Genomic DNA, 24,750 nt, shown 5'->3' with positions numbered 1-24,750 from the left:
AGCTCCTCCAGAAATCTCCACCCTAATCGATCTTGAGACTATCAGCAGAAGGATGTCCACAGAAGAGTTCAATGTAGTTGAGGTTCCTATGTCCTGTTGCTCTATCTTGCAATAGTCAAATCTGGTCGCGGACCTGAAAGAGATCGCACTCCAGGTGCCGAACACCCCTTTGCTAGTCTTTTCACACACTTTTATGAACTGTCATAAATATCTGTATATGTGACAATTTGTAAAGGTTTTCAAGGGAAGTGTGACTGCAAATGCCGAGTGTGGTAAGAAAAACGGATTCCTTTACCCAGGCCCCTGGCCCTGGGCCGGAGCGTCACAGAGATGTTCCCTTTTCAAAGAGAGAAGAGTTGCCAAGTGGGCTCCGTGGTAACAGGGGGCGGGGGGGAGGGAGACGGGGAGAAGCGCTCCCCTCTCAGGTGTGGTCCTTGAAGGGTTAACTTGCCCAGGACAGTGAAGGAAAAAGCTGCTTTGTGTGAACTCTGTGGACTGTGAGCTTCCGAGCCCTCCCCCTACACGCTGGGGATAAGGTCCTGAAACTGCCTGAACTCGGGGTTCAGGGGGGTGAACTGATCACAGCGAAGCTCTTCCCTCTGAACCTGGCTGCAGCCAAACAAACCTGCTTCCTGGTCCCTATTTGGTGTCCTGCCCCGTCTGTCCCCTCCCCCACTGCCAAATCAGATCCCCATTTGACCCATAACCTGGCAGGGAGTTAAGGAACAGGAAATGCACGCTGGGAAGAAGTGGCCAGAGTGCCCAGCTCCGGACCTTGACCAGGCGCAGAGGCAGGGACCATGACGACCAGGGGGTACTGCTAACGTGGCCCCCCCACTACTGTGTACAGAGAGCACCGGCAGCAGCTGGGCCCTAGGTTTCAGTGAGTGTATGGTGGCCGCTGTCAGAGCGCTGTCCCTGATGGGAATTCCATGGTCCCTGCCTCGGGGACATAGAACTTGGGCAAAGGACAAAAGTGGGAGGTAAATGGCAGAACATGTGACTTGGCCGAAGTCTCCATTCAAAGATGGTGGATGTTGGTTTTTCCCAGTTACTTCCAGTGTCCCCTGTGAGTGCCGATGGCACCCAGCACACCAGACTCGCTCCAGCGGGTTTCACCAATGGGGCCTTCATCCGCCACTCGGCAGAGGGCTTGTCCAGCTGCCAGGGTCCCCCAGACGATGCTCAGCAAGTCCACAGGTGCAGTTTTCATGAGCGTTCTTGTGAGTCACGTCTGTGTACTCCCCCCCACCCCCCGCCTCCGTCTCTGCCCCAGGGAGCTGGCCTGTGTGGATGGTGATGTCCCCTCTCCATGGCTTCCAGTCTGGATTGGCAGTGGGGGCTCCTCCCTGGGGGAGATCAGCAGGAAGAAGGACAGCGAGGACGGGTATTTAGTCCTCTGAAGATTACTTTGGGCTGACCATGTCCACCATCGAATGTCACTGGTCCTCTTTAGGTGGCCCTTGCTGGGCAGTCCTCGACTTCTGGGTTTTGTAACCACTTCCTCCCTGCATCCCACTGGGCCCAGGGACGTAGCGTCTCTGGGGTTTAGGAGTCCTCCTGCGAATTTGGCTGTGTCTTTGTCAAAATCCTTACCAAGCCCCCGGCATGGTTCAATTCCAAGGGTGCCGCGATTTTCCTCCTGGACGCCGGATGGTGGTCACGAGCCACAGCTGAAGACGCGCCCTGAAACCCAGAGCCTGTTAGCGACTCCTTCCCCCCTGGGCCTTTCTCCCAGATTCCTACCTAAGACGTCTGCTTCTACTTGGGCGATTTGCCCTTATCACCTACCGTCACCAACTGCACATCTTCCACTCGGTAACAAATCAGGCACCCACCACCTTATCGACAGGATGTTTCCCATGGTGTTCCTGTGTCATCGTTATCATCTGATGACCCTCCAACCTTATCTACCCTTACCCACGATTTCACCATCACACCAAGAACGGATGAGTCACGGGGCTCAGCCCACGTTTCGGTATCAGTTCCTCTAACTTACACTTTTGGCTGATAAACGGTGTAAGAGTGAGGTTCTATGTCATCATCTGCTCATTGGTCACGCAGAAGTCTTGGAGCCTTTAGGGAAGGCTTGTGTGATTGCCGCAGTCCTCTGTGGAGCGTCAGCCTCCCTCCAGACTCTGGCCATTGTGAAGCCGGGATTCTTAAGGCTGGACCCCCTCAGGAGTCTCTCTGGAGCAAGAATATAGCCCCCCAAAGGTGTTTGCTCTTCCTCTAAACCTTGAACACAGACTATATGTACCCATTTCATACAGGGGAGAAACGAGGGTCAGAACATTGCTTTCCACAAGGAGATCAGGAGCCTACAGCTGTCTCCGGGCATGAGAAGTCTCACAGTTGCTCTTTCCGGTCCAGAATGCCTGCACAGAGTTTGCGCCACAGGTGTTACATTATTATTAATTAGTCATGAAACTTTTGTCTGGGTGCCCACACTGTCCTGTTTGCCTAAAAATAGATAACAAATGTAGTACTCCTTCCAGTTACTTCCGATGTCACCTGTGAGTACTGGTGGCACCCAGCACACCTACAGGCTCAACAGGGTTGCACCAATGGGGCCCTCGTCCGCCATTCTGCAGAAGGTTTGTCCAGCTGCCAGTTCATCAGCCCCAGGGTCCTCAGATGACGCTCAGCAAGTCCACAGGTGCAGCCTTCAGTACGTCATTACTGACAAAAGCTTTTCCACCTTCAGTTTGGCCATTTTCTTACTTTGGATATGTAAAATCTAAGATTATCCCAAGAAAAATCATAAAAATATAAGGGAATAACACGGCCATGTGCTGGCAAGTGTGACTATCCTGTTCAGGGTCAAAGACTGGAACCAAGTTTGGTTTGGTTGTTGACTGTAGACATGCACAGAGGAATCGGCTTTCTTTTGGTTAATAGTTGGCAGAACACATTTATCTACACTTATGTTTTTAATGTTTTCATGTCCTTTATTTTATGTGAGTCTGTTGTGTTTATGACCCTTACATAGAGTTAGTTTTTTTAAAAAATCCAACCTACAATCTTTTACTTGGTGCATTGAGTCTGATTCAAACAATTGATAAATGTGTGTTTATTGTGATTAACTTGCCTTTTGAATCCTAGTTCTTTTTCTTGCCTCCTTTTAAATAATTTTCTTTTAATCCATTTTGATCTCAGTACTATGTGTTCTGTTTCTTTATTTGAACAATTTTCTTTGAAATTTCACCATGCATATTCAATTTGGCAAAGTCTAATGTTAAGCAAGTGTGACATTACAAGTGGATTTTTGCTTTTGTTGGTACTGGGGACTGAACCCAGCATTGATGCTTTACTGCTGAGCTAAATTCGCTACCTTTTTAATTTTTTTTTTATTTTGAAGTTGCTTAGGCCCTCACTAGGTTGCTGAGGCTGGTCTTGAACTTGTGATGTTCCAGTCTCAGCCTCCTGAGTGGCTGGGAGGACAGGTCTGTGCCACCGCACCCAACTTCTTTCTTTTTAAAATGTTTTTAACCTTGCAGATTAGACACTGCAGTTACTTTATACTAACAATTTATATTCACACACAAATGTGTCCGGGTTAGGGTTTGGGTGTGAAGTGCCCCCCAAAGACTCTTGTGTATGTCCCCAATGCAGCCATGTTCAGAGGTGGGGTTACTGGGAAGTGAGGGGATCATGGGGGCTCTGACCCCATCTGTGGAGTAAACCATTGACAGCTCAATGAAATATGGGGGAGGTGTTGCTCTAGGCAGGACATGATTGGAGAAAGTGGGTCACCAGGGCATGACCTTGGAGACTATATCTGCCCCTGGTCCCTTTCAACCTCTCTTTCTCTCTCCCTCTCTCCCTCTCTCTCTCTCTCCCTCTCTGTCTCTCTCTCATCTCTCCCTCCTTCCTTATTTCCATGAGCCAAGCACTTTCCTCCACGCGTCCTTCCCTTGGGACGTTCGGCCTCACCTCAGGCCCCAAGCAGCGGGGCTGACGGACATGAACTGAAACCTCTGATACCAGGAGCTGAGAGCGATCCCTCCTCCTCCCCTAAGTCACTCACCCCAGGTGTACATCACCCCAGGTGTTCATCATGGCAACAGAAAGCTGAGTAACAGCTTCAGTCAGAGTGATCAAAGAAGCAGAATCACCAGGAGAGACATGAAAAGACGGAACCAGAGACCTATTTGGGGAGTCTGACCTTCCTCAGGGGTGGGAGCTGGTCAGCTGCGAACAGGGAGCCATTGCATCCGGGTCAGTTCTGCCAATCAGTCAAAGTGAGATGAAGGGTGGGAAGTGGGAGGAGGATGGAGAAACCAGCTTGCAGGGCAGGGCAGCTGGAGCCACCAGCTCTCACCGACTCCAGGAGTCCTGTGCCGGTGACCTGCGGAGGCAGCTGGCCTCTTGGTCGTGGAGCTCAACACACAGTCTGGCCCAGGACAGGGACAATTCACAAGAGCTGCAGGAGCTGGGACCTGCCGTGGGGGCGTCATGGATAAGCCTGCCTGTCATTGCAGGGGCTGTCCTTTCGTGGTGGACTCGGCTTTATCTGCCTGCTTTGGTGATCTTCTCTTTGACTTTGGACATCTGTAGTTTCATGACCTGGAGGAGCATCTCTTATCCTGCACTAAGGGCAAGTTGGCTGCTGCTTCACAGCCTCCAAACCTCCCATAGAAAGTCCCCCGGCCCACGCTAATCTGGGTCAACGCAGGGAAGGAAATAGAATCCACTCTCAGCTTAGTCCCCACAATACAGTATGCTTACCGTTGTTCTGATTATCATTTTTCTTGTGTCTCAGACCATCCCTCTAGGACCGTTTTCCTTCTTGACGATGTACTTTAATGTACTCTTTGGGTTGGGGGAAGTGGCTCAGTGGTACAGACTCGAGGCCTGGGTTCAGTCCCTCCCACCACCACCAAAGATACTGAATAAATAAAAATTAAAAACAATTTAAACATCAAGATTTTTAAACTTGGGTCTCTTGGTGGCAAATTCTCAGTCTTTGTATGTGTCTTTATTTCACGCCCATTGTTGAAAGGTAGTGTTTCTGGGTATGAATTCTAGATTAAAAGGGTTTTTTTTTCTCAAAAAAATTGAAGATATAATCATCCCAACTTTGCCTTCCATCGTTTCTGTTGAGAAGTTTGCTTATTATCCTAACCACTCTTGTTTTATAGTGCCCTGGACTCTTTCTGAAGGCTTTTCATGTTTGACTTTGGTGTTCTGCAGCTGGTTATGGATCAGTTTTTATTTATCTGCATATCTTGTGTCTACAGATTTGAGTTTGTCTTTAGTTTTGAAAAGTCACATCTGCTTATTGAAATATCACCTCCCATTATTCTCTTCATTTTCTTTTTCTGAGATTTGGTGTTTTAATTTCTTTTGTGTATGTGGGATGCTGGGCATCAAACCCAGGGTCCTAAGCAGGCTGGGCACATGCTCTATCATTTAACTATCCCCAGCTTTTTAAAAATTCTATTGTGTGACAGGTTCTCTTGAAGTTTCCCAGCCTGGCCTTAAACATGTGGTCTTCCTGCCTTGGCTTGCTGAGTAGCTGGGGTTATAGATACTGCCCCCACTAAGATTTGATTAAAAAAAAAACTATCTCTCACTGTTTTATCTCTTTAGTTCATTTTCATATTCTCCAACTCCTTATCTTTAGATATTATATTCTGGGTAGTTTCTTTAGTTTTATCTTCCAGTTTACTAGTGTAATATCCTATCTAACCAATCAACTGCATTTTTGTGTTTCAACAGATGTACACATACACACAAGTGCGCACACACATATGTGTGTATGTGTGTGTGTGTGTGTATGCGTGTGTTCTTGTTTGGGGTTGCCATTACAAAATAAGTGAGGCTGGATACTTTATAAGTAAATAAATTTATTTGAGTCACAGTTCTAGTGGCTGGAAGATCCAAACAGCTTGGTGTTGGCATCCTGGGGAGACCCCCGTGCCCCACCGCCTTGGCTGTGTACTGTTATGGTAGAGAAGCAGAAAGGAGAACAGACACACGTGTGTCGGGGCAGCCTTGCCTTTTAACAACCTCTCTCCTAAGAACTGACTCTTGGAGACCCACCCCCATCTGCAAGACCTGCCTTAATCCATCATGAGGTTGGAGACCCCAGGGCCTAATTACCTTCCACTGGACCCCATCCCAATACTAACAACCTGGGGAACCAAGCTTCCAACACGAAACTCTGGGAGACAAACCATTTAAACTGTAGCAGAACATTTAAACTGTGTTTCTGCTGCTTAGGCCCCAGGTTGGGGCAGTTGTGTGGCCGCCTGACAAAAATGATTCATGTATCATGGCAGTGTCTTTAGTGGTCTTCGAGGACTGTCTGGAGCTGTATGCTTAGCTCTCGGCAGGGGCTCCGGAACTGATCGTCAGAACACAGTTCAGGTAGGTACTGACTGAATTCCAATAAGATATAGAGACTTTATTTACTCAAGTACCTCCATCACCTCCCCGTTTTCTGTCATTCTTAGGCCTATCACAACTATCCATGTAGCACAGCCCCAATAATATGCTGCAATGATTATTGCTTTACATAGTCTATGTCTTTTAAATAATATAAGAGAAGAAAGGAGAGCTCCTTTCTCCAGCCACTCCAGAGAGCAAGCAGCCTTGGGCATGCCCTACTCACAGTCTTCCTGACCAATAGGAAATGAGTATGATTCCTAAGAATCTCTTTGCAAAGAGATTCTTAGGAATCATACTCATTGTTTGGTCAGAGTTCATGTTTAAGCCCACGAGCAGTCAGCCGGTGTGTTTTGCTGATGGAAGTATGTGGGGTTTGCAGAATTATTTCCAAGTCTGCCAGGGCCTTCCACTCTGATCTCTTCCAGCGGGTGCCACCCATGGACACAGTCTCCTTCCACCCCCAAAGATGACTGTGATCCTAGAAAAGCTATTCTCGCCTGTATCTTTCCCTGGATCCTCATTCTGTTTCTGGCCTTCACATTTCATTTGTTGTGATTAGCATCTCTTAATTGCTGCCCATCAGGATTCCCATTGTTTTTGACAACTTCTCCAGTCTCCTTTCCAAATAAACTCAGTTCCCTCAGGTAAAGCTATGGAATTCTCCATCCTTAAAATCCTTTTCTCTCTGTGGTCAAAGTTTCTGCAGAGCTACACTAGATCTGGGGTGGGAAGTTCAGTTCGCTTCTCCTGGAACAACATCCTCTTTCGAGTGGGCACCAAAGTGAGGGATGGTGTCCCTTGATCTTCTCGGGTTGCCCCTCTTGGCAGGGACCTCTGTCCCATAAGAGAGTTAGAGTCCCGTAATCCTTGCCTGGCTTGTCTGTGCCCTTCCAGCAGGAGCTGGGCAGACAGAGTGAGTGTTGTGGGTTAATTAATATGTTCGAATAAAAAATGACTTGCTGATGTCCTAACCCTGGTACCCTGGAGTTACCTTATTTGGAATAGGGTCTTGACAGAAGCAATCAAATTGAAATGAGGTCATGAGAAAGGGCTTTCATTCAATATGACTGGTGTCCTTCTAAAAAGGGGGAAGCAGAACCCAGAGACAGAAGCACACAGAGGAAAGACGGAGTGAGGACACGTGGGGACAGAATGGTACACGCACAAGCTGAGGAATGACCAAGGCGGCCGGCAGACCGTCCATGCTAACATGAGCTGAGGAAGGATTTCCCTGCAGGTTCCACGGAGAAAGGAGGCTACGGACGCTTGGATCTTGGACTTCCACCTTCCAGAACTGTAAGGCCATAGATTTCTGTTGGAGTGTCCATTTCATGGTGCTGTGTCATAGCGGCCCCAGGGAACCCCCTCCTCTTAGCCGTGAATGCCTGGACTCAAACCCCCGCCATCCAGGGCTGTGGGGAAAGGAGTCGCCGGCGGCCTGCTTCTTCTGGGGTGCAGCTGGAGGAGACGAGGGGAGACGGAGATGTATTTCCATGCAGGGAAAAACGTCGGGAGTGGAGCTTCCGTCTCCTGAGGCTGGAGCACAGTGTGGCCCCAATACCACAGACTCCACTGCTGTAACTGAGGCTGAAGGATCCTCCACACCTCTTCCTCCCCTTGCTCTATGCCCTGGGAGACTTCAAATGGTTTTCAACTCTGCTAAATGGCGTTTTGCTGGTGGTGGTGGGGGGGTCTCCCGTGCTCCTCACTGGTGTTCTGGAAACGACTTTTGCTAAACTGTCGATGGATTTGGATTCAAGGAGCTTCAGCTCAGAGAAGACCCCATGACTCGGCCTTCCCCTCCTCCCTAAGGACCAGAGTCCTCCCTCGCCTCTACCCCACCCCCCACTGCAGTGGAGACAACGGGCCCCAGACGCTCCCCTCTGCAGGACAGCAGCGGAAGAGGGCAGGAGAAGTCCTGACCCTTGGCACTCTGTGGAAGATGGGCACTGGTGGGACCCAAGGGCACAAGGAAGCAGGGGCCAATCCCAGGAAATGGGGAAGAGTGGTGGGGGCAAAGGGGAGTCAGGGAGCAGGGCTGGGGTGTCACTGGGGTTTCTCCACATAAGGACAGGGTGAGGGAGTGGGGGGCCGCAGAGGAGGCTGGAGCCAGGCCCCTGCCAGCTGTAAACGGCACACAGTTGGTGCTCACTTAACGGTCTTTTACTCCCTCTTTCTCCTCTCCAACGCATACCCTTTCCCCACGCCTGGCCTTCAAAGGTTTATTGAGTTCAGATATAAGTGTAGGACGGGTACCAGCCAACCCCACTGGCCCAGCAGCCTCCGAACCAGGACGTCCGGGACGCGCTCTGGGTCTTTCCCCAGGGCCCCCGACTCCTCCTCTGCTTGCCCCAGGGCCGCCGCGGGCTCAGGGTGCTGTGCTGTAGACGCCGTAGTTGTCCTTCTGGGTGATGTGCAGCTTCCAGGGGAAGAGGCGCTTCTGGGAGGGGAGGCCCTGGGCCTGCTTCACCATGAGCCGCACGTCCTCGTCCGACAGCAGCCTGACGAGGTCCCCCTCCGCGTCCTGGTAGTTCAGGGCGATGTCCTCCCTCTGGAACTCCCGCCTGCGGGGGACCGGTCAGGGTTAATCTGGGGCCTTGGGCGTGAGCAGAGAGGCAGCCCGGATCTGAGAGCCCGAGGAGGTCAGAGCTCCACACAGGTCTCACCTTCCAGGCGCCCGTTGTGCAGACGGGGAAACCGGGGCTTAAAGGGGAGGAGGGTCTCCACGTCACTTTAGTGGCCTGGGCTGAAGTGTCTTTCAGGCAATGCTAAGGTCCTAAGGACTGTCACAAACAGGAAGAAGCAAGGCTTCGGTGGGCACAGAGCTGAGCAGGAGAGGCCCAGAAAGAGACGTGCGTGGAGCTGTGGAGCCTCCGCTGAGGACGGGACCTGTCCTGTGCAGGCAGCAGGACCGTGGCTTTCTCCCACCCGCTGGCGAGGCGGAAGTCCATCGACTCTCCTAGGGGTGACCTGACCCACTGGGCCTGAAGTCTGACTTGTGAACCCTGATCCCATAAACCCCTCTGGAGACAGTGATCAGACAGGCCACCAGATATGCCAGCCAAGGTGGTCGTCACAACAGGGTGTGTAAAGTCACAGAGGGGCGGTGACCTAAGCGGCCAATCAAAAGGCATCCACAGAACCAATGCCTTGATTATGGTGGTGTGTGTGTGTGTGTGTGTGTGAGTGTGTGTGTGAGTGTGTGAGTGTGTGTGTGTGAGTGAGTGAGTATGTGTGAGTGTGTGTGTGAGTGTGTGTGAGTGTGTGTGTGAGTATGTGTGAGTGTGTGTGTGAGTGTGTGTGTGTGAGTGTGTGTGAGTGTGTGTGTGAGTGTGTGTGTGAGTGTGTGTGTGTGAGTGTGTGTGTGAGTGTGTGTGTGTGAGTGTGTGTGTGTGAGTGTGTGTGTGAGTGTGTGTGTGAGTGTGTGTGAGTGTGTGTGTGAGTATGTGTGAGTGTGTGTGTGAGTGTGTGTGTGTGAGTGTGTGTGAGTGTGTGTGTGTGAGTGTGTGTGAGTGTGTGTGAGTGTGTGTGTGTGAGTGTGTGTGTGAGTGTGTGTGTGTGAGTGTGTGTGTGAGTGTGTGTGTGAGTGTGTGTGTGTGAGTGTGTGTGTGTGAGTGTGTGAGTGTGTGCATGGAATAGTGAGAGGAGTTAAAATATCACGTGGTCCCTTCCCCGGGGCCTTTCTGACCTATGGGTCTCCCCATTTCTAACGGGTAGGTCTCACTTTCGGGGTAAGGAGCATCTCCACGCTCTTGCGGTCCCATGGAATGACTACGGCCACCACCTGGTCTTGGAAGGCAGTGAGCTCCCTGGCAGTGGAGGGTCCAAGCTCAAGGCTTTGAGTTAGAGATCCTAGTTCTAGTTGTACCTCTGGAGTCACACACTGTGACCGCAGCCCAGGTCCTTTGCCCCTCTGCAGCTCCCTCCTGGGCTCCTGTCTCACGTGGAGAGGTGACACCCAGGCGGCGGGGTTCGGAAGAAGGTGACATGGAAGCAGGACGCCCACCACCCCTCGGGAGGTGTGTCCCTCCCTCTTTCTCATCTCCGGACTCCCCTGCCCGCCCGCCCTCACCTCATGAGCTCCAGCAGGTCTTTGAACAGTGGAGTGCTGTTGAGGTCCTCCTCCACGGCAATGTCCCTAGGAGCAACGGGAGGTGGGGGACATCAGGCTGGAAGGCGACACAAGGGTGGGCTGGGCCCGAGGCTGGACCTCCACGTCTTACACCTGCACTGCGGCTGCTCCCAGAGGGAGTGGGAGCCACCGCAGGCTTGGGAGGAGGAAGGGACGCCGTGGGAGTGGGGCTGGGGCTGCGGTGGTGACGGGGCGGGCCACGCACTTGATGGTGCTGATGGTGTCCTCGTAGTAGAAGCAGCGCAGCCAGTTGGTGGGGTCGTCCTCCTCGGGGAGGTCCTTGAGGATCTTCACAAAGGACGTGGGGAAGATGCCGGTGGCCCCCTGGGACGTGCCCTGAGGAAGGAAGCGGCTGCCTGGTTGGGAAAGAAGGGGCAGCAGGGCCAAGCCTCAGCGCCCCGGGCCCCTTATGTGACGAGGTCTGGGTCCCCTGTAGAGGGCGGGTGCTATGGTTTGGACGTGGAATGTCCCCAAAGGCCCAGGGATAAGGGCCTGGTGCCCAGGATGGTGCTGTTGGGAGGTGGTGGACCTTTAAGGGGCGGGGCCGAGGGGGAGGTCCTTAGATCATTGGGGGGTGACCTTAAAGGGAACAGAGGGAGCCTCGCCCCTTCCCCCTGCTGTTTTCCCCGGTGGCTCCCAGCCCTGAGGTGAGGGGTTTTGCTTGGTCCCAGGTCCCATGCTCCTACTGCGACGTACCTCGGGGCCAGCTGATCAGGGGCTGGGAGCTCCAAAAATATGCGCCCCAACAAAGCTTGTCCCTTTTACAAGTAACAGAAGCCCACAGAGAGGGAGGGGAGGAAGCTCCCCGCTGTCCAGCCCGGACTCTGCTGGACTTTGGAATTCAGGTCAAGGTCCGAACTTTCTGGAAAGAGTTTCACCTCATTCCTTCATTCAAAAAAGACTCCTCGAGCCCCAGCTGTGTGCAGGCTCTGGGCACCCAATGTAGGTGACCCTCTGCGCCCTCACGGAGAGCCCATGACCTGGAGGGTGGCAGGGGACATTGGACAAGCAGGTGAACCGTACAGTGACAGATGGCGGCAGGTGTAAAGGCAGAAATTAAGAGGGAAGGGACAGAACAAGGGGTGTGGAGGGGCCGTCGGGGATCCCCGAGACACCCTGAGTCCCTCCTCTGAGTAGCCAGAGGTCACGGGCCCAGCCCAGGCCCAGGCCCTGTCCTGCTGGTGCTTCAGGACCAGCTGACAGGAGACACACTCCTTCTGTACAAACACATAAATAAAGGTCAGAGAGACACCCTTCCTGCTGCCCTGCCCCTCCTGCAATCTGAGGCCACAGCTGACCGCGTCCTGACACACAGGGCTTTCTAGAAAAGAGCAGGAAGGGAGAAAACTTCCTCTTTCTTCAGAGAGACCCGAGCTGCCCTGGGGCAGCCGCGAGCCGGGGAGGAGCCTCAGCTGGGGGTAAAGGGAAACTGCCGGTCCCCTAGATGGTCACCACGTGCTCCCCTGCAGCGTCTGGACACCAGGGCTCCTTCCTCCATGGTGCCAGGACCCCTGGGGCTGGCCCCGCCTCAACCTGTCCCAGAAATACCATGTCAGAGGCCAGCACTTCTCACCCCGAGGGACTCTGTCCCCAGGAGAAGATGTGGACGGGCGTGGGGTGATTGGCATCTGGCGGGGAAGCCAGGGGTGCACCGGGGACTACTCCCAGGAGGCTAAGGAAGCCTCTCCAAGACCAAGACGCCGAGGTCAGTACCACTCACCCGCCCAGGGCAACCCGCTCCTTCACCCCGGAACCAACGGCAAGTTGAGGGGCTCCAGAATGTTCTGCTCCCACCACGCACCTGCCTCCCCAGGTGAGATCTCCCAGGCCCCCAAACCTCCAGACCTCAGGGATCTCATCAGATGGCATCTCTTCCCTGAGACTCTCTGCACCTTCCTCCAGCCCTTCCTCTGCCCAGCACAACTCAGTGACTTCAGCCCCATCCTGACCTCCAACCTGACCTACACCCCCACCTCCTAGCCTCCATCTTCCTTCCATCCTCACCTCCGTCCTCACCTTCAGTCTCACCTCCATCCTAGCCTCCATCCTCACCTCCATCGTCACCCCCATCCTAGCCCCCAGCCTCACCCCCATGCCAGCCTCCAGCCTCACCTCCATCATCACCCCCATCCAGCCTCCAGCCTCACCTCCATCCAGCCTCCAGCCTCACCTCCATCCAGCCTCCATCCTCACCTCCATCGTCACCCCCATCCTAGCCCCTAGCCTCACCTCCATCCTCACCTTCAGCCTCACCACCATCCTAGCCTCCAGCCTCACCTCCATCATCACCCCCATCCAGCCTCCAGCCTCACCTCCATGCCAGCCTCCAGCCTCACCTCCATCATCACCTCCATCCTCACCTCCAGCCTCACCTCCATCGTCACCCCCATCCTAGCCCCCAGCCTCACCCCCATGCCAGCCTCCAGCCTCACCTCCATCATCACCCCCATCCAGCCTCCAGCCTCACCTCCAGCCAGTCTTTGTTGACCCTACTGAGGAGGAAGATCACGTCTCCAGCTTTGAAGCTCAGCTCCAGTTTGCTGTTCCCAGTGAAGTCAAACAGGGCCTGTGGAGCAGGACGGGAGGACACAGTCACTGAGCCTCTCCTGAAGTGCCTCACGGGCTTTGGCCTCCTGTTTTACAGATGAGGAGACTGAGGCTCAGGGAGGATGCCGAGGCACGCTTGGCTGGTGGGGGAGCTGGGATTGGAGCCCAGGTCTCCTGAGTCCAGGACGGTGCTCCCCCGAGAGCTGGTGGGATGCGCAGGGCGGGGAGGCCCCACTCTCCAGACCAGCCTCGCTCCACCCCCAGGCCTCCCCACCCCAGCTGCCCTCCCCCCCATGGTTTGGAAATGCCACTTGGGGGCCGCGAGCGCCTGGAGGACAGGACCTGGTCTGAGTCATCTCTGAGGCTTCGGTCCCCAGCAGGGGGACAAGCTCTGGAATGGAGATGGAGGGACGCCCTCTCCCCGGCCTGGTCTTGCTGGTCAGTTCCCAGTGTCTGAGGCTGAGCCGTGGCCCCTCACTTCCTGCAGAGCCCCTCACCTCCCGGACCCACAGGCTGACAGGGCGCGGCCGGGCTGGGTACCTCTGCACGGGGAGCCTCCATGCGGTCCACGCTGGGGCCCTTGGAGGAGACGCTCTTGCTGTGGAGAGAGGGGGGCTTCAGCCTCCCCCCGATTCCCTCAGGCCCAGCCCCCCCCCACCCCCACCCCGTGCTGAGGGCTCCTGCGAGGGTCTGGCGGCCGGGGGGCCAGGGCCACAGTGCAGCACCCAGGCCAGCGACCTTCCTCCTCACCACACTGGGGCCACCGCCTTCCCCTGTGGCCCAGGAAGCAGGGCCCAGGAGGGACGCGAGGGGTGGACGCCCAGCGCTCAGTGCCTTCAACCGGCCTTCCCCTGTGTCCCGAGGGAGGGGTCCCCGCAGAGGAACCCAGGTGACTGCCTGCTCCAGGGCCCACTGCTGGGCCGCAGCTGGAATTGAGATCACCCCCCACACACCCCTCCCACCCCCTGCACAGGGAGAGCCAGGCGCCGGGAGAGGACACCTGCCGACCGGGCTGGAGCGGGGGCACTGGAGGCAGGGCGGGCCTCTGACGCTGAGGCCTGAGTCCCCCACCCCCCGCTTGGCCTTGGAAGCCCCCCACTATTCAGCTGCTTCGGATTTGGGGCTTATTTTCTGCCCATGAAGCAAGGAAGGGAGGGGAGGGCTCTTTGGAATAAGGAGCCTCAGCGTCCACGCTGGCCGGCGGGGGACTGCGGCCACCAGGGACACTCGGGAGGGAGTGTCTGCGTGGAGTGGCCCTCCACTGCCTCTCCTCCCCTCCTGCCCTCAGGCTCCCAGGACCCTGAGCCACCTCCCGTGGTTGCTGGGCACTGGATCTTCCTGGAGCCACCTCCCAGTCTCCAAGATCCTCACCGTCACAAACATCAACACGCCTGTCCCCCAGCCCTGAGCGTGGCCTCAGGGCAGAGCTGAGCTCCTCCTTCTCTCTCCTCCCAGGGAGAAGACGCTTTTCCAGGGGGGACTCTGTCCAGTCCCAGCCACTTACACTTTGCGCGTGCGCGGGCGGAGCCGCCGGAGCGCCTGGGGCACTTGCTCCGAGTCGTAGGTGGACTGGTAGAAGAAGATCCTGACGTCCGGGTCCATCAGCACCCAGACGGGCAGGCTGAGGAGTTTCTGCAGGGTGAGGGGCAGGACAGAGTGGACGGTCAGCAGAAAGTCCTGCGGGTCCCAGCTCGGCTGCTCCACCCTGTCCCCCGACCTTAGCTGCGTCTCCCCTCATGCTTCCCAGGCTCGATAACCGAAGCAAGCCGCTCAGAGGTCTTTAAAAGCCAGCAGGCTGAAGGTAACATGTCACGGGCTTTGCTTCTGGGGACCACTGGCTTGAGACCAGTTCATCTGGAAATAGCTACAGGCCTCCAGAAACAGCAGCAATAGTGACAACAGGTGACAGTGCCAGGCACTGAGTGAGTGAGTACAAGTGGGACCATCTCACAATCAGCTGTGAGTTAGGACCAGAGAGGGAAAGGACCCACCCAGGGCCACACAGCCTAGCAAGTGACAGAGCTGGGGCACTCAGGGTCCTCAGCTGCTAAAGCTCACCCCTTAGCTCAAGATGAGGCAAGATGGGGCGTGTTCCCCCAGAAACTCCAGTTAACAGCAGTTGGGTAGAAGTGACAGTGAATGGGGCTTTTCTGATAGCTGTTTAACAATGGAACAAGCAGCCTGGGCCAGGCAGGGCCACAGCCAGCTCCCTGTCCCTGGGGGGGTGCAGCCTCCGGACGCTGTTGCCACAGCGAAGCTTCCTGCACTGAGGGCCCCGGGTTCCAGGAGCCCAACAGGACACACCTAGGCAGAGAGAGGCTCCTCTGGTGGCTAGGACTGGCCGTGGGGTTCAGAGCACTTCCCCCAGCTGCCCTCCGTGAGGCCAGACTGTCCATTTGTAGGTGAGAAAACCAAGGCCTCTCTAGGGACGGTGGCCGGCTCGCCCAAGTCACCCAACCGGTCAAGGTCAGAGCCGAGGCCAAAGACAAGACTCCGAGTTCAGTGCTCTTGGGCTGCGAGGTCCCCCAGGTTGGGAGGTCCCCCGGGCTGTGAGCAGGACTTCCCTCTCTGGCTTCCCCAGGCTGCGATGGAGTGAGGCTCCCACTTCTCTGTGTCACCACCTCCTGGGAGCACGCTCCCCGCCCCCAGCCCTGACGGGTGGCGTCCTTCCCTGACCCCACGGCGTCTCTTAGGAAGCCCCTCCCTGCGTCCCACCTCACGGGCAGGCAGCCGGTCTGCGGGTGGGAGACTCGGCCAGGCCACCAGCCAAGACCAGTGAGAAGAGCCGAAATGCGGCCTGTGCTCGGGGAGGGGACATGCCACCCCTGGGGACCTTCTCCAGTTTGCACAAGTCTGCTGTCTGGGTGGGACAGCCTGGTCGGCATCCCCCGTTACGCAGGCCTATGTGTGTGGCTCCTGTGGCCCCCGTCCACCTGCTGGCTTTCCCACGGGGCCCCTCGGGAGCAGGCCTGACCCATCCACCCTGACCCGACAGCAGGCGTGGACGATGCCTGGGGGCCTGGGGCGCTGCGCAGAGATCTGCCTGTTCACATTGCAGCTCTTGGGACCTCCTCGTGGCTCCGGCCCGGTCCCTGGCCCCCGGGAGCTCCCTGCTTCTCTCCCCAGGTCGGGCCTGTGGGGACCTCAGAGCCACTCCCGGGGGAGCACCCATGCCCAGCCCCCAGTGCCTCCCGGGCACAGAGGTGGCGCGGCCTGCGGTACCTTCATGTAGGCGTTGAGGGCGGGTATGCGCATCTCGGCGATCTCCTGCTTGACCCCCACGTAGACCTTCACTGAGGAGAAGAGGGTGTCCAGTGGTGTCCAGTGGTGCTGCCCCCGCAGGCCGCCGCGCAGGACCCAAGGCGGCCACTGACACGAACACCCTGCTGCCTTCCTTCTGCTCGCGCTCTCTCTCTCTCTCTCTCTCTCTCTCTCTCTCACACACACACACACCCCTGAATTCCAAGACACAGGGCCTGTCCTCTGCCATTTCCCCGTCACCCAAGACAGTGGTCCCCAACCCTGGACACACGGTCAGGTCCCCAGCAGCTGTCACACATCTCGTGAGGTTCGACTCCCTCCAGAAAGAGGCACTGGGATTTGGGGGGTGGCACTTCTCCGGCATTAGATTCTCCAGAGCCCACAAGGTGCCACCTTCCAATGTGCCACCAAGGTTAAACCGTGGGCCCCGAGTCATGCGCCATGAATGAATCGGTCCTCAAAAGCAAGAGCGCTCTGGGGGCAGGGCAAACAGGTGATGGGCAGCCAGGAGACAGACGTCCTCTCCAGGAGCCTGCAGGGACCCCGGGAGCCAGCACCCAGACAGCCCCGCCAGGAGGCAGGTGTGGCACCTGCCTGGCCCCCAGAGGCAGGAGTGTTACAGGCGAAGTTCAGAGAGGTGGCCGCAGGCGGGGAGGCTGGCAGCCCCTCTGTGCCAGGAGGGAGCTCACAGGCTAAACCGTGGTTCCCACATCAGACTGCCAGGGGACCCTGAGGGCGCCTCCCAGGGCTGGGCCTGGCTCTGCAGGCAGCAGCCCTGGGAGCGGCCAGCCTACCTGGGAGCGTGGGCAGGCTGCAGGTGAACCGGCTGGTCTTGCTCTCTGGCCCAAACCGCTCCTCCAGCTTGCTCTGCAAGGCATAGAACTGGCGGTAGCGGCGGTAGATAAGGTACTTGGATCCCCCTTTTGTCTTCACCTCGATGACAAAAACCTAAGGAGGATAGAGGCCCCGGAGGGCATCGAGGTCAGGAAAAGAAGCCAAAAGACAGAGGGTGGAGGCTCAGAGGGTGGAGGCTCAGAGGTGGAGGCTCAGAGGTCCTGGAGAGGCAGCAGTTTCTCTCAGCCTCAGTGCCACATTGGTGCTGGATAATTCTTCACTGGGCTGTCCCCTGGGCTGCGGCAACCCAGGACTCTACCCACTAGATGCCAGTAGCAGCCCTGCCCGGAAAGAGGTAAGAGACCAAAGGTCTCGGGGTATTGCCAAGTGTCCCCCGGGGGGTAAAGTGGGTCCTGTTGAGAATCCCTGAGGTCGAAGTTGAGGGATGAAAGTGGAGGTCCAGAGGTCAGAGAGCAAAGGTTCAGAGGTCAGAGGGCGAAGGACCAGGGCTGGCTCTTACAAAGTGGCTGGTGAAGCCCCTCTTCTCCTCGATGTCCGCGATGTTGGCTGAGATGGCCACGTCGTCCGGAAGCTGCTCAAAGTCACTGAGGAGGCAGAGGGGAGGACGCTCATCATCACCTGGGGCGTCCCAGGCCCGCGGGGCGTGAGGCAGGGTGTACCCCACGCTCCTCCGCCAGCACCCCTGCCCCTGCCTGGCTGTCACTGCACTGGGCACAGAGTGTCAGGCAGCTGGGGGGACCGGGTGTCACCAGCCCGACGCCGTCTGACAGATGGCTCTACGGTCAGCTCAGCAAGGGTCAGGGCCTCCTCGGTGCCCGGCCCTGCTAGGCCTGGGTCCAGGCAAACAGCCCCGGACAGAGGGCTGTGGGGGCCGCTGAGCTGTGGGCGCTGAGAGTCCCCCAAAGACGTCTGTTAAAGGCTGGGTCCCTCAGCTGGCCCTACTGGGCGCTGTGGACCTAGGAGGGGCCCATGGGCCATCCTAGGACAGGGGGGTGGGGCGCGCTCCAAGGGGACAGCGGAGCCCTGCGCTCTGGCTCCGCTCGGTTCATGACATCAGTGTTTGCTGTGCCACGGCTCCTGCTGCCATGTGCTGCCGTCACCAGGGCCCTGAGCAGTGGGGCCACCAGCCTTGGAATAGACCTCCAGACCCGGGAGCCTTTTCGTTTTATAAGCTGAGCACCCGGGTATCTCGTGATAGTACCACGAAGCCGACAGAGACAAGTCCCAGAGAGAGAAGGGCCGATCCTGCGGTGCTTGGAAAGTCCACAAAGAGGAGGTGGCCTCTGAGGCAGTCACACGGGAAGCCACCGAGGAGGGTGTGCCCGGCAGTGGAACAGCATGTGCTAAGGCTCTGAGGCGGAGGAGGGGGCCGGATCTGGTGTGGGCAGAACCTGGTGCCATCTGAGACTGAAGAGCAGGGGGGGTCCCCGTGCCGGGCAGGGAACTGCAGCAAGCTGCAGCGACGAGGGTGCAGGGCTCAGAACATCACCCAGGCCCCGAGTGGAGAGGGTCAGAGGCAGCGTTAGGGGACACGGCGCCCCTGGGAGCGCCTCAAGGGACCCACAGGGAGAGGATTCAGGCCTGAGCCAACAGCAGGGACAGAAGCAGGGGACACAGGGACAGCACCTGGGCAGACCTTGCTCTCATTCGCTGTGTCCCTGCTCTTCCTGGCTAATCAGTGTCCCTTTGTTCAGAGTGGCCACGTGCCCATCCCCCAGGGCAGGATCTGAGCCACGCAGCAGGCTCCCTCCTGTCCCCGGGCCCCCTGGAGCTCAGAGCTGCCATGTGACCCGTCCCAGCCAATGAGAGCTGAGAGATGACCTAGTCCAGGAGCCTCTTGAGAGTGTTTCTTTCCTGGTCTGGAGGGATGGACGAGGCTCTTCCCATGAAAGCAAGTGTGACATCCGGATCTGCGGCCGCCCCAGGGCATTTGTGAGGCAGAAAATGAGAAAACCAGAAGCATCTCCGGGTGGCTGGCCCTGAGGTCACTGAGCCGAGGACCAGCTACGGCCCCCCTGGACCTCTTGTTGTCCGAGCAAACAGACCCTGGTCATTGTGGAAGCCACGTCAGTTCCTCTTTCCCTGAGCCTAAGGCATTCCCAAGCTGGGAGTTGTCCCCATTATGACCAGCAGGGTGTGGGCACTGTGGGGGACAAAGGCCAGTTTCAGGAGTGACGCCTTCTGAGCAGGAGCGGGAGAGCAGGGTGCGGGCTCAGTCAGGGGCAGGCTGGGTCTAGAGCCCGCGGGTGCAGGGCCGGAGAACGGGGGCTCGGCTTCAGCGGCCAAAGTAACAGCCGTCTCCTATGTCACCTCCTATGTCTCCGAACCACAGGGAAGAGCCATCGGTGAGCAGTGACAACAGAGACAGGAAAACGGCCCAGGACAGGGGACAGACGCACTCAGCCACTGAGTCCTGCCCTTTGTCAACAGACAGAAAACGAGAAGCCAGACCCTGAAGCCGGGAGGGGCTGCCCCCAAGAGTGACCGAGGTGCAGATGAACCCCCAGCTCCAGCGCCTCTGGCTGCTGGCAACTGTCCCACTGGTCTCCGCCTTGCCCCGAGTCGACACCCTGGGGACAAGCTGCCCCCCCCTTCTCCCCAGGGCTGCGAATTTCATCTGCAATAAGACAGAGGAGGGGCCGGAAGGAACTGGAAGGGCAGATTGGGCAAGACTCCCTCCAGTCCACGTTTCCTGAGTGGGCACCGGGCACAGGGCCCTCCTCCAAGACAGTGTCACCTTTGGCAGACGAGGAGACTGATGCACAGAGAGGTCGATTAACCTGCCCAAAGAAGCCAGGATTTGAGCCCAAGCAGGCTGGCCCCCGCATTTCCTCTCGATCCTTCAGGCCCTCCCAGCAGCTTGCTATACATCCTCTCCCCAGCTGCAGTAATGACCCAGCAAACTCCATGTAACATTGACCCCAGGGCTGACGCTGGCGCGGCCACATTAAGACTCGGCCTCGATTCGTGGGACCTCCTAGCCGCCAAGGCAAAACGGGCTCCCGCAGGCTGAGGGTGGTCGGGAGGGCTTCACCAAGGAGCAGCGCCAGGGACCGCAAAGAGGAGTTGCCGCGGGGCGGCAGGAAAGGCCTTTCAGGACAGGGAGATGGCACGTGCAAAGGCCCAGAGCCACACAAGGCCCGTAGAAGGAACTGGGGGGAAGCGGGCGCGGCTGAGCCCAGAGCACAGGCAGACACGGCTGAGTGGCAGGTGCCACTCACCGGGGCCTTCCCGCCTGACTTTCCCTGGGGATGGAGGGGGTGGAGGACGGGTCAAGGCTCAGGTCCAGGCCTGCAAAGATGAAGAAGACCCAATTTCCCCAAGGCCATCGTCAGTGGGGACCTTGGGAAAGGGCCTCTCGTGTTCTGGCCTCTCGCACACGCAGTGAAACAGGTGACTGAGGCTCTTGTGTCTTTGGGTGGCCACACGGTTCATCTGTAAGGAGCACAGGCTGGAGGTCCCCAGGAGGGCAGGGACTGTGCTCACGACGCTTCCTCAGTGTGCAGAACGGCACCAGGCACTTAGTAGGTGCTCAACACACGGCGGTGACCTCCGTCTGATTTAGCGAGTGCGTGCACAGGTGGGTAATGTGGCCAGGAGGCTGCTGCGTGGGGACTGGGCACAGGAACCGGGAACCAAGTTGGAAACCTCCCAGGAGTGGCCACTCCCTCCGTGACCCCCACCCAAGTCTGCTGGGCCAGGCGCCGGGGCTCAGTGTGCGGAGGCGCTATCCCTGAAAAGTCCACTTCAGGCCTGGACTGGGGAGGCCGGGGTCTCCGGGCACCCCGCACACAACGCGGCTGTCAGGACCAAGATCCCCAGTCACCCCTGCGGCCACCCTGTCCACCTCTGACCTCAGAGCCTAGAGCCTCCCACTGGGTGAAGCTGTCCCCTGTGTGTCCTCTGCCCTGGCTTCAAGCAGAGCCACGCAGGACCCCTTTTAAGGAGAGCCACTGCAGGAGCCGGAGGCCAGTGGCCCCCAGGGCCTGGCTACATGGCCCCGTGACGTGGTGGGGGGCAGCCCGCCCCCACTGAGGGTCAAGGGCACCTGTAACAGGGACAGAATGGGGACAGGCACTCAGCCCTGATGTCATCTCCTGAAGCCTGCGTCTCAAGAAGCAGGAAGTGGCCCGAGTCCCACCAGCTGCAGTTTCCGGAGGGTTCAAGTGTGCGTGTCGGGGCCGCCCCCAGCCCCCCCCAGATTGTCAGGAAGAGGGGCCGGGTCTGGGCAGACGGCTGGTGTCACAGGCCCCAGCACACCCTCAGTGACCACGGGAGGCCGCGTGATGGCCCCATCCCCGGCAGCTCCTCCTGATGCCCTCCCCGTCCCCTACACGTGGACAAGCCCTCACTGAGACCTTTGGAAGTGCCACCCCGGCTCCCCCCCCCGCCCCAGCTCCACCACGGCCCCCTCCCCACCGGGCCCCAGTCTGGCCTTTCTCTGGGAATCCTCGGGGGTTCACATGGGCACCTGCTCCCCGAGGTCACCTGCTGTCCCATGTCCGGGGACCCCACAGCTGGAAGCTCAGGCTGCTGAGGAAGCCTTCAGCAGGTGCTGGCCGAGCGTGGACTCCGGGGCCTGGGAGGCCAGCGCGCAGAGTCCCAGCCTTGCCACTCGGCTCCCTGCAACCCTGAGCGAGTCCCCGTCCCCTGAGCCTCAGTGTGCCCAAGGGTACGACCTCAGCTTTAGACCAGAGACTCGAGGACGTTCCAGCTCAAACCTGCACTCGCTGACCCCTCAGCAGCTGGCACTGGGCACTTACTGCCCGGGTCGCCCCCATCCTAGGGTCCAGGAGCGGCCCAAACAGACCAGAATAAATGAATAAATAGATAGTCACGAAGTTTGCTTCCAACAGGAGCCAGCGATGACAACAACAAGTGACATGCCACCCAGCGATGACAACAACAAGTGACATGCCACCCAGCGATGACAACAACAAGTGACATGCCACCCGTGTGAGCACTAGGCAGAAACAGGGCCAGAGAAGGCTGCCTGGAGGAGGCGGCCTTGGAGCCGAGCCCTGAATTGGGAGGCAGGACGGGGCTAGGACTCCACTGGAGCAGACGATGGGAAAGCCCTCCCTGGCCACCAGGCCGAGGGAAGAGCCCCAGACTGGAAGCCGCGACACCAGTGGCCCCCGTGACAGGTTCCCCTCCTGAGCCTCCGTGTCCTGTCCGCGTCTGAGGTCGGTGGTCACACGACACGGTGCAGGTTCCTGGGTTGCGGGTCTGACTCAACCTGGCCTCTCACAGAGGGCCGGCCTCTGCTCCCCGAGGAGGCCGGAGGGGACAGCCCCACTCACCTCTCCGCCCGCAGCTGCTGGGCCAGGGCCATGGCCGTGGGTGCTTGGGGACAGGTGGAGACGGTCCCTCGGGCCGGTCCAGGCTGAGTGCCCTCCTCGGTCCCTCCAGCTCCCCCTCTGCTGCCGACCTGGGAGTCCCCAGGAGCCGCCTCAGGGAGGCCCCACCCCGCTGCCCTGGACCCTGGTGGCGGCCCTCCCCTGGTCTCACTTCCTGTTCCCCACTCCCAGCTGCACAGCGGTTGGGGAAGTCCCCTCCTCAGCGCCAGGCCCGCAGGAGGCCACTGACTTCCTTGGTGCTGGTCGCTGGAGCCAGGCCTCGGCTGGGCATCAGACGCAGGGCCCCTGCTGGTCTAGCCCCAGGGGCCTGTGACCTTGCCATCACTGTCACCCTCGTGTCCCTCAAATCTAACCTCACTCCCTCACTGCCAGGCCTCTGTCCCAGGTGTCCCCAGGCCCAGAAGGCGGGCTTCCGCTTTGCCGGTCAGTCCTTAGGCTCCGCCTCCTCCAGGAAGCCTCCCTGGCTCCTCGCAGGCCTCAGCCATATGGGGTGGGAAGGGTGGTTTAGGCCCCTTCCCCTTCCCCTGGCCCTGTCCTTCCCTCAGCCTGAGATCCCGTGCCCAGCCAATCCCCTGGGCAGAGCTGCCAGTCGCAGGAACTTCACATCACAAGCCTGAAGGTGCCCTCCCTGCTCAGCCGCTTCAGCTGCTCTGCCCTGTGCTCAGGAGAAAGGCTACCCGCTGCCCTACTGGCCTCAGAATCCCCCAGCCTCCTCCCCCAGCCTCCTCCCCCAGCCTCCCCTCTCTGGAGTGCCCAGGAGCTCTGCTCCCCAGGGTCCTGTGTCACTGTCACCTCTGCTGGGTAGCTCTCCTCCGGCCTCCTTGGGTCTCAGCTGGGAGGTCACCCTTTTCCTGAGGCCCCCCTGACCCGTCACCCCCAGTGAGGCTCCTCTGTGTCGGCTCTTCCGGGTCCCTGGGCTCCCGCCGCAGGTCACTGGGCCTCTAGGACTCCATGTCTGTGCGCGGGGTGTGAAGAGAGCCTTCCCGGCCAGCTCAGCGCGGGTGCCCGCGGGTGCCCGGCCAGCACAGGCAGGTGAACACGGAGCCCCCACAGCCCCCGCTCACCTGGCTGTTCAGTCTGCAGGGAGCCCAGGGTGGAGCCAGAGTCTCCGGAGAGGAGCTGCCCCGGGCCCAGCACTGTCCCACACTGTCCCAGGGAGGACCCCCTCCCCCGCTCCAGCCAGGGCCCTGGGCTCCTCTGAGACCAGCCGTCCTTCATGGCCGGGTGACAAGGTTTGGGTACTTTAGATGCACACATCCCGGCTCAAAACCAAGGAGTATCATTTGCAGGTTCTAAGAGAGGGGGCAGTGAGCGGGGCGGGTGGGCCCCAGCCCGTGAGAGTGGATTCGTGTTACAGGGCTGAGGTTTTAATGCCTGACCTGGGACCAGGTCCAGGCTCCAGGTCAAGTCAGAACCAATGCCCGGAGCAGATTGCTCGGCTGTCAACTTGCGGTGCTGGGGAAGTGGGAGGAACAAGGCCACCAGGTCCCGGTTGCAAGTCTGAAGCCTCGACTAGAGAGAGGTCCAGACACAAGCTCCCCACGGGGTGCAGAAATTCTCAACCAAAATGTGGCATAAAAACAGTTTCAGGGCTGGGGACACAGCTCAGTGGGTAGAGGGCTGGCCTCGCAGGCCCAAAGCCCTGGTTCAATCCCCAGCACCACAAAAAAAAAAAACCCCACCAGTTTCAGGGAGTCACCAAGTCTGCAGGGACCGTCCCCTGAGCTCACGGACCATGCTGCCCATCACGTAAGAATGCTGACCGGAGGAAGGCGCCCTCAGGCTCAACAGACGGGAGGATTCAGCCACAGGAACGAGGAGTGATGCGGGGGAGGAATCCCAGCCAGGCACCGTCGCAGGCTCCCAGGGCGCAACAAAACAGAACCGCAGTCGCAGAAGAGGCTGCGCTCGGACCGAGAGGTGGAAGCACCTGGCCAGGACTGAGCAAGACGGTGTTGGCCAAGAGTTGGTCAAGAAGGACAGGAAATGACAAGACCGCTTCAGAAGAAAGTGGGACCCAGCCCTGGCCTGTGTGTCCCATGGACGGCCGAAAACACATTGGTGTATAAACACACAGGTGAGGGTGGCAAGGGCTGTGTGTGTCCATGAAAGGTCACCTGGCGTGTGTGGCAGTGACGTCAGAACAGAGCATCTTTGGATGTTGGTGCCTCAGTGGGCGCACGGCGATGGTGGCCACCC

At 58.2% G+C, this 24,750-nt stretch overlaps 1 protein-coding gene across 2 annotated transcripts; it reads right to left on the bottom strand.

Moving 5' to 3' along the window:
• Nucleotides 1–8,737: 8,737 nt before the first annotated feature.
• On the bottom strand, nucleotides 8,738–23,035 carry Ncf4 (neutrophil cytosolic factor 4). 2 transcript variants are annotated; one of them, XM_076853278.2, is made up of 10 exons: nucleotides 22,495–23,035; nucleotides 17,691–17,775; nucleotides 17,131–17,203; nucleotides 16,298–16,368; nucleotides 14,580–14,707; nucleotides 13,616–13,673; nucleotides 12,996–13,094; nucleotides 10,734–10,864; nucleotides 10,469–10,534; nucleotides 8,738–8,960 (listed from the first exon to the last, which is right to left on the bottom strand). In XM_076853278.2, exons 1-10 carry the CDS (start codon nucleotides 22,524–22,526, stop codon nucleotides 8,765–8,767), a joined length of 939 nt encoding a protein of 312 aa, XP_076709393.1. In that variant the 5' UTR covers nucleotides 22,527–23,035; the 3' UTR covers nucleotides 8,738–8,764. The 2 variants fall into 2 exon arrangements, with proteins under 2 accessions (XP_076709393.1, XP_076709392.1); XM_076853277.2 differs by having other exon boundaries at nucleotides 17,131–17,284; nucleotides 22,495–23,034.
• Nucleotides 23,036–24,750: the final 1,715 nt, after the last annotated feature.

The sequence above is a fragment of the Callospermophilus lateralis genome, chromosome 4, assembly GCF_048772815.1.
Source record: "Callospermophilus lateralis isolate mCalLat2 chromosome 4, mCalLat2.hap1, whole genome shotgun sequence".
Classification (NCBI taxonomy): domain Eukaryota; kingdom Metazoa; phylum Chordata; class Mammalia; order Rodentia; family Sciuridae; genus Callospermophilus; species Callospermophilus lateralis.
Note: the sequence above shows the minus strand (reverse complement) of the source record. Positions and strands in the feature narration are given on the sequence as shown.

Bases quoted from the DNA above. Each gene is read 5' to 3' on its own strand.
- Ncf4 (XM_076853277.2), bottom strand. From the start codon at position 22,526: ATGGCCCTGGCCCAGCAGCTGCGGGCGGAGAG. The intron at 16,369-17,130 runs GTAGGCTGGCCG...TCTTCTCCTCAG, and splicing joins CAGCCTGCCCACGCTCCCAG to TGAAGGTCTACGTGGGGGTC. The intron at 14,708-16,297 runs GTACCGCAGGCC...CTCACCCTGCAG, and splicing joins CCCTCAACGCCTACATGAAG to AAACTCCTCAGCCTGCCCGT.